The sequence below is a fragment of the Corythoichthys intestinalis genome, chromosome 4 (assembly GCF_030265065.1).
Source record: "Corythoichthys intestinalis isolate RoL2023-P3 chromosome 4, ASM3026506v1, whole genome shotgun sequence".
Classification (NCBI taxonomy): Eukaryota; Metazoa; Chordata; class Actinopteri; order Syngnathiformes; family Syngnathidae; genus Corythoichthys; species Corythoichthys intestinalis.
The window spans coordinates 32,145,204-32,157,608 of record NC_080398.1 but is presented as its reverse complement, the minus strand read 5'-3'; the positions used below and the strand labels follow the sequence as shown (position 1 = coordinate 32,157,608).

Sequence of the window (12,405 nt, the reverse complement as noted above, 5' to 3'; positions counted from 1 at the left end):
AATCGTAATCGAATCGTTAAGTGCCCAAAGATTCCCAGCTCTATTAACTAATATTTTTTTACTTGTACTTGAGTAAATTTTTGGATGACTACTTTTTTACTTGAGTAATATTATTTACTAGTAAAGTCGACTCTAACCACCTCTGCCTATTTTCCAGCCTACATTTTTTAAATTTTGGCAATAATTTAGCCCAGTGAAGTAACATTGTCAATGTCAGACTTGTTGCACTACTGTGGTTTGGCAAAAAGGAATGTTGTTCCAAAGTTAATTGTTCTCATTCATTTGCATGACTTTGTTCAGCCTCAGACAAACGATTTGCTTAAAAAGGTCATTCTATAACTTGCTTTTGTTGATCTTGTTATGTCTCATTTCATTTCGTGTTTACACCAGTATGAGCATTGGGGAAAAAAACGAGGTTGGGTGAGGCTGCTGCTGTGACACGAGCGCCGGCCAATGCGCATGCGCAAGTGGGCCCCGCGTCACGCAGCACGTTGTGGCTGCAACGTGACCACCGCGTACGCCGCCTCGATTACGTCCGTTACGTCACTCGCGTCGACCAAGCTCCGCCCACGCCGAGGCCCTGAAAGTGTGTCACTGGGTTAAAGTGGCTGCAGCGGGGCCGGCCGGAGAGGCGTGGCCGGGGGGTTAGAGGCTGGAGCTCGGTCACATGGGCGGACAGCCCATGAGCGGTGGGACGGTGGCTGTAGAACATTCAGTACTTCTACAGCGAGCCTGAGCAGAAGAGAGGGGGGAGTTCCTGTCTTGACGGTCCCTCCTCTCGTTCTAATTTTTTTCCAATCCTCCCTCGAGCGCTCCCTGCCTCTCATACACAAGCCGTGAGTCACCGAAGACGACCTGGGGAACGACCCGCTCAAACCTACTCGTGTCCCGGTCGCCTTTTATCCTCGCTGCGGTCACCGTTTCTGCTGCAACGTTGTTATTTTTTTAGTTAATTTTGCGGTCTTTTCCTCGCTGTCGACATGCCCGAGGACGTCGGACCAGCCAAACCTGGTAAGTAAACGGCAACTTAAATGGAAAATACCGTGTAAATCGAGGAATATGCATTTAAAATGTCTGCCGGTTGTTTTGTTAGCTTAAACTCAAATCACCTGAACGTTAAAATGAACCTGTACCATTGAAGTTGTCACATAAGCTTGAATGAATGTTGAGCTAAAAATAAGTTTTTCTAGTCGTGACATCGAGAATAATGTTTAAAATGCTTAATAATGTGTTCCTCCAGGGCTTGCACGACGATAAAAGTCGAGTTTATCCGCATTTTGGGTGTTCACATCGGCGTCAGGACTTGTCACGTTAACCTTGTTGCACTTGAGCTAAATAAAATTCGTTTTACACGTATTGACTCGTAAAACTGGTCTTTAAATGTTAAGTATGTTATTCCCCAGTAGTTGTATCGTGCAAAAAGTCGACTATAACCGTGTTTTGGTGTTGAAATATACGTTAGAAGTGACATTCGTCCGTCGTTTCATTCACTCCTACTTGACACAACAATCCTCTTCCCTCGAGCTTAATATATCTTTTCAAAGCGTGGCGTTTAAAGTGGGGCTTTAAAACCCTTCATATGTGTTCCGACTGGGCTTGCACGATGTTAAAAGTCGAGTGTACCCCCGTTTTGGTGTCGAAAAGTGGGTTAGGAGTCCGTGCTTGATTCACTTTCCACTTGACACAACAACCGTGTTCCACTTCCTCGGCCGGGCTCACATGGACACGACAGCCTAGCCATGTGCCTCTGTGTACACGCTTTTCACCAGCTGCCCGCTCATTGGCTAGCAACTGATAGGTGGGCGTGGCTTAAACTCCACTCGGCGCGACCGTTCCGCACTCTCATTGGCTGGCGGTGAGCCCGTGACGCGGCACATTGCATAATCCAGCAGCGGACACCAGTGCTAGGTACACGTGAGTCCGGATGACCCACATTCTCGACGGCTAGGCGGCCACCCACGGCCGGGACGCGCGCGACACGTGTGCGTGGGGCCAGAAACACAGCAGTCACGGTGCACGTTAGGTAATCACTTACGTGGACGCGGAAAAGAATGAAAAAAAAAACGCTCATTAAAATTCGTTTTGAATGACATGCCGTCTTCAAATGTACAACTGCCGTTTAAATGGACTGTGCATTCATTGGAATCCTAAAATGGCCGCTTGTAGTTTAAAGTCATTCATTAAATTGGCCAACACCTTTAAAGGGGCAACAAATGATGAGGAAAATCGGAATTTCGTAACTTTCCATAGAAAACTGGCAGTGATTTGTCATGTTTCAGTGCAATTGACGTCTTTAGACTTCCAATGCGTAATTTAGTATTCATTCATTCATTCATTCATTCAAAAGTTTTTCAAAACTCACTTTTATGTCAAATTCCCCCATCAAATCCAGAATAAAATGTTTTAAATGGATGCGAGGTATGTTGACTATAAGCTTTTCACTCATCGGCTGCCATTGACAGTGATAGACGTCCAATCCAGGGCTGCAGCTATCGATGATTTTAGTAGTCGATTAATTGATGAACTAGTTAGTTCGAATAATCGAGTAATCGGATAAGGAACATAAAAATATTAAAATACCTGAGCTGAGCCTCAAACGAAAAAATAAAATAAATGAGGATGCAAGTACAACAAAAGACTAGTCCACTAGCTTAAATGCTATAAAATGCTAACTTTTTTTTTTTTCAATGCTCTTAACAACACAGACACATTCTCACAAAAAACGGCTAAATATACCTATACGAGTGCATTAAAAAAACATGAGCTCAAACAAAAACTTAGCTTATGTTGGTCTTAACAGGGAGCAGCTGGATTCAGCCATGTGAAATGAGGCAAACTATCTGTGTATCCACCCAAATCAATAAAACTAAATGCAAACACTTTCAAAATAAACCATTACAACGCCAATTATTAATTTAATTAATTCAATGAATACTCGAAGCAGCTAAATTTAATTCGAACCTTGTTTGTCTAATCGAATGCTCGAATCAGTCAATTAATCGTTGCAGCAGTAGTCCAACCCATTCGAAGTGGAAGGGATGGCAGCGAATGAACGAACGTTCATTCGCTGCCAACCCTCCCACTTCGAATGGATTGGACGTCCACCAGTCAAAAACTCATTTAAACTCACAGCAGAAGAACAAAAGCAACCACATGAATAGATGTCCATCATTGTCAACGGCACAAAAAGCATTAATCATGTCTCTCAAAAATGTAAATTCCCCAAAACACGATTTGAAACAAGTCATACAAGGTGTCAAATAACCAAAACCTTTAAAACATTTTCAAATCGTGCCACGAAAGTCATTGAACCTTGCCAAAATTCAAATACAATAGAAACATCCTCCATGCCATTATCATCATAAAATCACGCCCTTAAAAAAAAATTTTTTTTGTCATATTTGCAGGATGACAAACTCATCCTTTGCTTGCGTGCCATTTTTGGACATGTTTTTGTTGCTCTACTGCTTTAGTGACCTGCTCTCAATGTACACTTGCTCACCTCCAACGCTGCATTCACATGCAAACACATGCATACATGCACATGGCCTGCCTCTTATGTAACACTTGTTATCCAACTGGCAGGCTGGAGGTGATAAAGCAGGTCACACACACTCTTACACACACACCCTTCGGAGTATTGGCCTTTAAATTTAAAAGGGGCATGCAGGAAAAAGCTTATCGTATGAATGAATTGCGATTGGCACGTAATCGGCTTGTATGCAAATCGCGTCATTATGTTATATTATTTCATGTAATTGGACTAAAAACTATGCATTGAGAAAAGTTGGTCAAGTTTTTCTAATTATTTAATCATTTTTATGAGGAAATAATAAATATAGTAATTTAAAATGAAATATAATATGAGAGTATTTTTTTTTTCTTTGAAATTTTTAAAAAATAAATATGGGGAGAAAAATTACACTTTATTTTTTCCATCCAGGAAATGTTTAACTTTTAAAGTATTAAAAGTAAAAATGTAATAAAAAATAGTTTAAAACCAAGTTTAATGTTTTCTTTAATGGAAAAGAGAAAAACAATGAAATGGTCTTCTATATTTAATTTTATTAAATAAAGTAAAATATTTTAAAATGTCTAATATTTTGGAACTGTTTTATTATATTTTTTTAAAGTTTACTTTAGAAAAAAATTCCAAATAAATGGTGTTACACTTATATAGCGCTTTTCCACCTTTCAAGGCGCTCAAAACGCTTTACACTATCTCACCATCCACCTACTGGTGACGCAGCACCAGGAGCAATGTGGGGTTCAGTGTCTTGCACAAGGACACTTAGACGTGTTCATCAGGGCGGAGAATCGAACCCACAACCTCTGGGTTGGGGGACAATTACTCTACCACTGAGCCACGCCACCCCAATAAAAGAATGACTCTTTTAAAAAATCAAAAGTTTAATATTTATTTTTTAAAAAAGAGGGGGGAAAAAAAAGGACAAAAAAATTTTTTAAAAGTCTTCTATATTCAATTTAACATAAAATGTTAAATAAATATATATATAATTTTAACTGTTTTATTCTACTTTTTAAGGGGAAATCAGGACATAATCGTTTTATTAAAAAAAAAATTGAGATAGAAGGAATTCAAAAAGAAAAACAGGACTCGTTAACTTTAAAAAAATTTTTAAATAATTACTCATAATGACATATTTGTTTTTTAAAAAACATGTTTAAAAAAGGGGTGAATAAAAAGAAAGTCTTCTATATTTATTTTAAAACATTTTTATTAAATATTTTAAAATGTATATAATTTTTCAAACTGTTGTATTCCATTTTGAAGGGAAAATTGTAGTCTTTTATGTGTAATTATAGATTTAATATTTTTTATTTACTTTTAAAAATTCAAAATAAATTATCTTTTTTAATGCTTATTTTATAGTTGCATTTAAAAAAAAAAAAATTCAAAATGAACCAATTACCCCCCCCCCCCCCCAAAAAAAAAATTTTTTTTTGCATTCCCCAAAAAATCAAACCAATTAAACAAAAACAAAAAAAACTATGCTTATATGTTTTAAAAAAAAAAACAAAAAAACCCATCAAATATTGACAGGAGAATTTAAACAATTTTTTAGGTCAACAATGCCTCTAAATGATTAATAGCTATCAAAATCACTTGTCAATTCATCGATTAACCATGACTGCTCTAGTATGAATTAGAAATGTTGAACAGTGAGAGAAAAAAATGAATTAACAAGCATCTAACAGAATCAATCATTCTTCAGGCGGCGTGATCGCCTACATCTCGTCGGGCGCCGCCTCTAGCCCCGAGTCCTGCATGAGCACCAGTCCCGGTGCCGGCACGGGGAGCAGCTTCCTTTCCACGTCCCCCGTACCGCCTCGCCCCTCGCTGCCCAGCAGGGCGGTGGGCATGGTGGTGGACATCGCGCCGCCCGCCAAGAACGCGGCTCGAGGCGCCGACAAGGCGGGGCGCTCGACTACCGCCGCTAAGAGCAGCATTACCAGTAAGCCCAATCTAGTAGACTCTATTTATAATGTCACCGGGCACAATAATAATAATAACTTCTGTTTTTTGTGTGTGTTTCAGAAATAAACGGCATGGTGCTATTGTGTAAAGTATGCGGAGACGTCGCCTCGGGCTTCCATTACGGCGTCCACGCCTGCGAAGGCTGCAAGGTGAGACGCTTGAACAAATTTCACTTTTGAAAAGGGAAAAAAGTGTCTGATTCTAAAGTAAACGTGGCTGTCGTGTCTGTTCAGGGCTTCTTCCGTAGAAGCATCCAGCAGAACATCCAGTATAAAAAGTGTCTCAAGATGGAGAACTGCACCATCATGAGGATCAACAGAAACCGATGCCAGCAGTGTCGCTTCAAGAAATGTTTGGCTGTCGGCATGTCCAGAGACGGTCAGTAGCCTGCTCTGCACGCAACTTTACACGAGACGATTGGGAGTCATTTGAGGACAGGCAAGGGAAAAAAAAAAAGAAAAAAAAAAACTTAAATGCTGCAGTAACAAAGGTTGGCCGCTAAACGGCGCCAAAGTAACACAGGGAGAAATAAGTACTTGGATCAATGTGAAATACAGTGGTACCTTTACTTACGATATTTATTGATTCTGGAAGTAGTCTCGTAACCCGAAAATTTCTTAGAGACGTGTAAATGTAAATGTCTTAATCCGTTCCAAGCGCTACTGACACGCCTCATGAAATTTTATAATTGGGGTACAACTGGAATAAAATAACAGTTTAACACATTGGAGTCATTCCATATACCGAACCGTTAATGTGTAATGAAGTAAATAATAGAACAAAATGCAAAGGGAAAAAAACGTATCTTTTACTGTTATGTATAGTATTTTTGCCTCTCGTAACCTGAAAGTTCTTTCTTAACAAGAGGCAATATTTTCCCTTTTCAACGTGCCGTAACATGAAAATAACGTTTATAGAGCCGTTCATAAGTAGAGCTACCACTGTTCAGTGATCCCTCGTTTTTCACGCGAAAATCTGCGAAGTAGAGGCGGACCTTTTTTACATTTAAAAATGTGTTCAACGTATTTATTCAGATTAAACAGCATCGGAAAGAGATGCATATAGGACATGTTCCCCTCCCCCCTTTCTCACCACTAAAGTATGTCAAAAAATAAAAATAATATAAACAAACAAACAAAAAACTTATGTTTTATTGAATGGAGTTTAAGCACTGCACGTGTAATAATTATTTTATATATGAAAGAAAGGATTTGTACATGTATACATGCATATATCTTTATTTTAAATGAATTACTGAATTTCTTTTTTAAATAGAAAAAATCCACAACGGACTGATGGCTTGAAGTAACGAGGGATCACTGTATGTACATTATAAAAAGAAGAAAATACGGATAACTTGAACTCAATAATTTGAACCATATAAAGTTTAAACATTTTAGGACAGGATGGTTTTAAAAAAAATAAATTGCGAAAGGGTAGGAAATGCTGCTGTAACATGGGTTGACCAACAGATGGCGCTAAAGTCGAACAGGGAAAATGTTTCTGAAAACATTGGAACGGAAAAATAAATGGGAAAAAAAAGAACGATACAGATCGCTGCTTTAAAAACAAAAAAAAATATTTATTAGCATTAGTGTCATTTTATTGTTTTTTAATGTTAATGTTCTTGAAAACATTTAAAGTATAGAATGAGAATGTTTAGATCTAAAATAAGAACTAAACAATCCTGTTAAATAAAAAAAATATTTAGTAGTAGTATTTAGCACACTTTTATCAAAAATACCAGCTGAAATATCGTTTTTTATTATTTATTTTTAAAAATCATGAAAACATTTTAAATAGGTAATGTAAAACAAAAATATTTTGATAATTTTCAAAAAGTACACATTTTTAATTTTAAAGATGCAGAAACAAAATGCACAATTAATTTTTTCCATTGGAGGCGTCCGAAGTTTTTTGTTAACTGACGTTGTCATCATTGTGTGTCCCCAGCCGTGCGATTCGGTCGCATCCCGAAGCGCGAGAAGCAGCGTATGCTCCTGGAGATGCAAAATGCCATGAACAACATGATGAGCAATAACAGCCAGCTGCACAGCATGCTGCACGGCCACCAGAGCCCCACGCTTCCCGCCGACGCCAGCCCGTCGCCCTCTTCTTCCTCCGCCTCCTCTTCGTCCTCCTCGTCCGATTCGCCGTCCTGCTCCAACCCTTCGTCCCCGCAGTGCCCCCTGCGCGACGCCGAGTCGGTGGTCTCCATGGACACCAGCTCGTCCTCGTCCTGCGGCTCCGACAGCGGCGAGGATGACGTCAGGCCGACGGAGAAAATGGCCACGGCGGGCGGCTCCGCCGACTCCCGCGTGGAAAGCTGGAACCGCTGGAACAATGAGGCAGAAGCCCCGTCGGGGTACCGGGAACCCCCCGCAAACGTTTACGCGCACTTTAACCAGCACGCCGGCGCCCCCATCTGTCCCGTGGAGGGGCAGCATCAGCGCGCCTACGCTAACGGAAGAGCACACCTGGTGAGACTCAAAATGCAAATTTCTCTCCGAATCGGGTCGCTGACATCAAATTTCCCGCTGGCAGGTGTGTCCTATGAACACATCGCCGTACGTGGACCCTAACAAGCCTAGCCAGGAAATCTGGGAGGAGTTTTCCATGAGCTTCACGCCCGCCGTGCGCGAAGTGGTGGAGTTCGCCAAAAGAATCCCGGGGTTCAAAGATCTCCCCGAGCACGACCAAGTGGGGCTGCTCAAAGCCGGGACCTTCGAGGTAAGACCGCATGGCCCGAAAACGGCCGCCCGCTCGCTGTTACTCACCGTCCACTGGTCCCGGCAGGTGCTGATGGTCCGCTTCGCCTCGCTCTTCAACATGGCCGAGCGCACGGTCACCTTCCTGAGCGGCAAGCACTACAGCCTGGACACGCTGCGGGCGCTGGGCGCCGGCGAGCTGCTGGCATCCATGTGCGACTTCAGCGAAAAGCTCACCGCGCTCGGGCTGGACCGCGACGAGATGAGCCTCTTCACCGCCGTCGTCCTCGTCTCTGCAGGTAAAAGCCATGACGCCAAGACATTTTGCACCTAAACGCCTAACATACTTAAAATGTATCCGTTTGTGCTTCAATAAAAGACAGAAAAATATGAAGAAATTTTAGATTTACTCAAAATGTACTAATTTTACTAATAGTAATATTACTATTAAAAAGACAACAACCCCAAAAATTAACAAATAAATATGTCGTTTCTTTATTCTTTTATATTAAAAAGCTCCAAAATGTATTGAACTGTACTCTTAAAAAAGACAATGTGTGAGTTATTAGAAACCTAAAACATAGGCTAAAAAATGTGCTGTAATTATTATTTTTTTTTTTTTTTAAAGTGAGATATTAGACTTCTAATATACACCAAAAGTAAATGAAACTCTAAATAAATGCAACTTATATAGAAAAAAATCAATAAATAAAGATGCTCTTGGTATATCAACTTGTACTTAAAAAGGCAAAATATTTAAAAACTTCTAACATTCAAACACTACAATGATCAATTTGGACCAAAAATACTCCAAATTAACTCAAAATACATCAATTTGTACTTACAAAAAAGACTACTACTTATAAACCAATCATATACTTTCTTAGTAATACTGAAAAAAAACTTGAATACATACCTAAAAAGTAACATTTTGTACTTAAGGGGAAAAAAATCAAAAGTCTTAGAAATTCTCTTAATGTGTCACTTCGTATGTAAAAAGCAACACGATTAAAATATATTGTACTTTAACAACATTTGAGTTTTCATTTAAAAACACAAAATAGGAAATTTGTTTTCAGTTTTCAAAGTGGTCTTATTTCCTGGAGGGAAAAAAACTACCATTTAAAAAAAAAAAAAAAAATGTTTTTAATTATTTCCTGGAATCTTTATTGTAACATTAGGGTTACAAAGTCTTGTTTTAAAAGGCACAATGTTCATTAAAATCAGCTGTAGTGTTTTTTAACCTTGGAGTATAATTTTAAAAATTATATAAATTGATTTATTGAATTAAAAAAAAATCATGACAATAAATTTAAGATCATTTTTAACAAAGTTCGTCACATTTTCTAGACAAAAGTCCATATTCATAATATAAAACAAAAAACTGTATAAATCTAAAAATTATATATTTTAAAATCATATTTTATGGTGAAAAATTATTAATATTTTTTTCATGACAACTTTTAAGACTATACCGTATAATCAGATTTTTAACATAAAAAAGTAGTTGGCATCTAACAAGAAGTCCTATATGGCAGTTTGGTAGTATAGGTAGTCCCCGGTTTACGAACGAGTTCCATTCCTGTGCTTGCGATGTTCCACGCAAGTCTGAATTAACCCATTAAATACCTCAAAACACCCTCTAATTAAAAAAAAAAACTTGACGTCCGCACATCATCAAAAACAATCATATAAACTTGCCCCAAGTATTTGAACACAATTGAAAATACATAATAAACAGTAAAAACGAGGTTATATACAGCCGTCGCCTCCGGATGCTTCACAAGCAACAAATGGGCTATCACTTCTGCAACTCGGCTGCTTTGTATGTGTGCATGTGGGGTGGGCGGGCACGTCTGTACATGCGTTTGCTTCCTGTTCTAGCTTCCTGCACCAAAATAAAAGCATGTATCATAAAAAAAGTCAACACTTAAAAAAAAAAAAAAAAATGACGAGACGCAGGCGTCGTAAAGTCGAAATCACGTAACTCGTGTCCGTCATAACCAGGGGACTATCTGTATTACCAATGTAAAGTTAAAAAAAAAAAAAAAAAAAGAAACAAAGCTTTTTAACGTCTGTTGCCACTGACTGCGATAGACGCCCAGTCAAAATGGGTTGGACGTCGATCGCCGTCAATGGCTGAAATCAAGAAAATAAAAAAACGATCATTTTGCCATAAAATGAAACTCAACATTTGTCGTTTTCTCTTTGTTCCCATCAGACCGTTCGGGTCTCCAGGACCTTCCCGCAGTGGAAGCCCTCCAAGACAAGCTGATCCGAGCCCTCCGGCAGCTTCTCATGCAAAACCACGGCGACGAAGCGGCCACCACCTTTACCAAACTTCTCCTCAAGCTGCCCGAGCTGCGCTCGCTCAACAACATGCACTCGGAAGAGTTGCTCTCCTTCAAAGTGCACCCCTGACGGAACCCCTCCGTCCAAAGGACCCCCACCGACAGCGAGCGACCCCGCCCCCCCCGAACTCGTACCGAACTTTCCCGAGAGGAACGTCGCCGACCGACGGGAGAACTCGAGCGGCTTTATGCAAACCGTTTTTTTGACGGTTCCGATGCATGTTTATAGCGACAACAATAAAAGTGACCAATGTGCTGCTAATGCTAATGCATGGCTAAACGTGCTCGTGGCCACTTCCTCCAAACGTGTGCGTGTGTTGGTGTTCGTCGTGTGGCTCTCGTCTTCTTTTTCATTTTTTTTTTCAGCGCCTCGAACGCACCGCCCGGAGATTGTCGGGACATTCGCGCAACGTACTGTAAACGCTCGAGGCGACTTTTGTTTTTTTTTTAACTTACCACTTTTTTTCTTTGTATGATTTTTGTTGTTGTTGTTTTTAAATCAAATGTCGGGCTTTTTTCGCACGGCGCTCGACTTGGAAAGAAAAAAAAGTTTTTGCGTTATTGTACTTGGCAACACTGTCAATTGTAAATAAGTATACATATAAATATATATATATCTTGAACATAGGCAAATATGTATAGTTATAAATGAATAAATATGGGAGCGTATGAAAATGAACTGTGTGGAGTGTTTTGTTATATTTACAAAGTTTGTGTTTGTACAGGGTGACCCAAAAACAACTTTTTAGCAATTCAGTAACATACCTGTCAACCCGAGGCCATTGGGAATCTTACAAATAGTGACGTGTGCCCTTACAAATTGGTGAGTATCACTGAGTAATCTTGCGTTTCATATAGCGTGCAATGTGAAACTAAAAATTAAACTAAATTTTTAAAATGGTATGAATTTATTGGTAATATTGTAACTAAAGATGTGCCGATCGATTGGGTCCAATCACATCATCTTCAAAGTATCGTAATCGGCAAAAAAATATCGGACATGCCTTTTTTTAATATATTTTTAATTAAATCGTTTTCTAATTGTATTTAACGTTACATACATGTCTTTCACTCATCCAGAGTCTTTAGTTTTGACTTAAAGAAGGGCTATCAAATTTATCGCGTTAACGGCGGTAATTAATTTTTTAAAAATTAATCACATTAGAATATTTAACGCAATTTACGCATGCGCTGCACAACCCACCCACGCATTGTCACGTTCAATCTATAATGGCGCCGATTTACGTATATATAGAGATAAAAGGCAGCGTAAAATGAGCAGAGTGAATTTTGGCAGTCTTTGGAGCCGTTTTTTAAATGGCTAAAGCCTTAAAATCCCTTTTTCTTCTTGATCTTTTTCTTAACACCCTATGTTATTTCCCAACGCAGAGAAGGTATATCAATTGTTTCCACTACGCAGTCATGGTTGCACTTCCCATCATGCATTTTGGCAGAACAGTTAAATGGCTACAGTGTCATTTACTGAAAGCTCAACAAATACACTAGATGGCAATATTTAGTCACGATATACAGAGTCACATTTATCCTTTAAGAATTAATTACAAGTCTTTCTATCCGTGGATCCCTCTCACAGAAAGAATGTTAATAATGTAAATGCCATCTTGAGGATTTATTGTCATAATAAACAAATACAGTACTTATGTACTGTATGTTGAATGTATATATTCGTCCGAGTTTTATTCATTTTTTTCTTAATGCATTGCCAAAATGTATATGATCGGGAAAAATTATCAGGAATGATTGGAATTGAATCGGGAGCACACAAAAAAAAAAGCAATCGGATTGGGAAATATCGGGATCGGCAGATACTCAAACTAAAACGATC

At 39.1% G+C, this 12,405-nt stretch overlaps 1 protein-coding gene across 1 annotated transcript; it reads left to right on the top strand.

The window, feature by feature from the left end:
* Positions 1-646: 646 nt before the first annotated feature.
* nr1d2a (nuclear receptor subfamily 1, group D, member 2a) lies at positions 647-12,124 on the top strand. The gene is made up of 8 exons (XM_057833408.1): positions 647-1,011; positions 5,238-5,477; positions 5,561-5,649; positions 5,734-5,878; positions 7,454-7,980; positions 8,045-8,230; positions 8,297-8,507; positions 10,430-12,124. The coding sequence occupies exons 1-8, from the start codon at positions 981-983 to the stop codon at positions 10,627-10,629; spliced, it is 1,629 nt and encodes a 542-aa protein (XP_057689391.1). The 5' UTR covers positions 647-980; the 3' UTR covers positions 10,630-12,124.
* Positions 12,125-12,405: the final 281 nt, after the last annotated feature.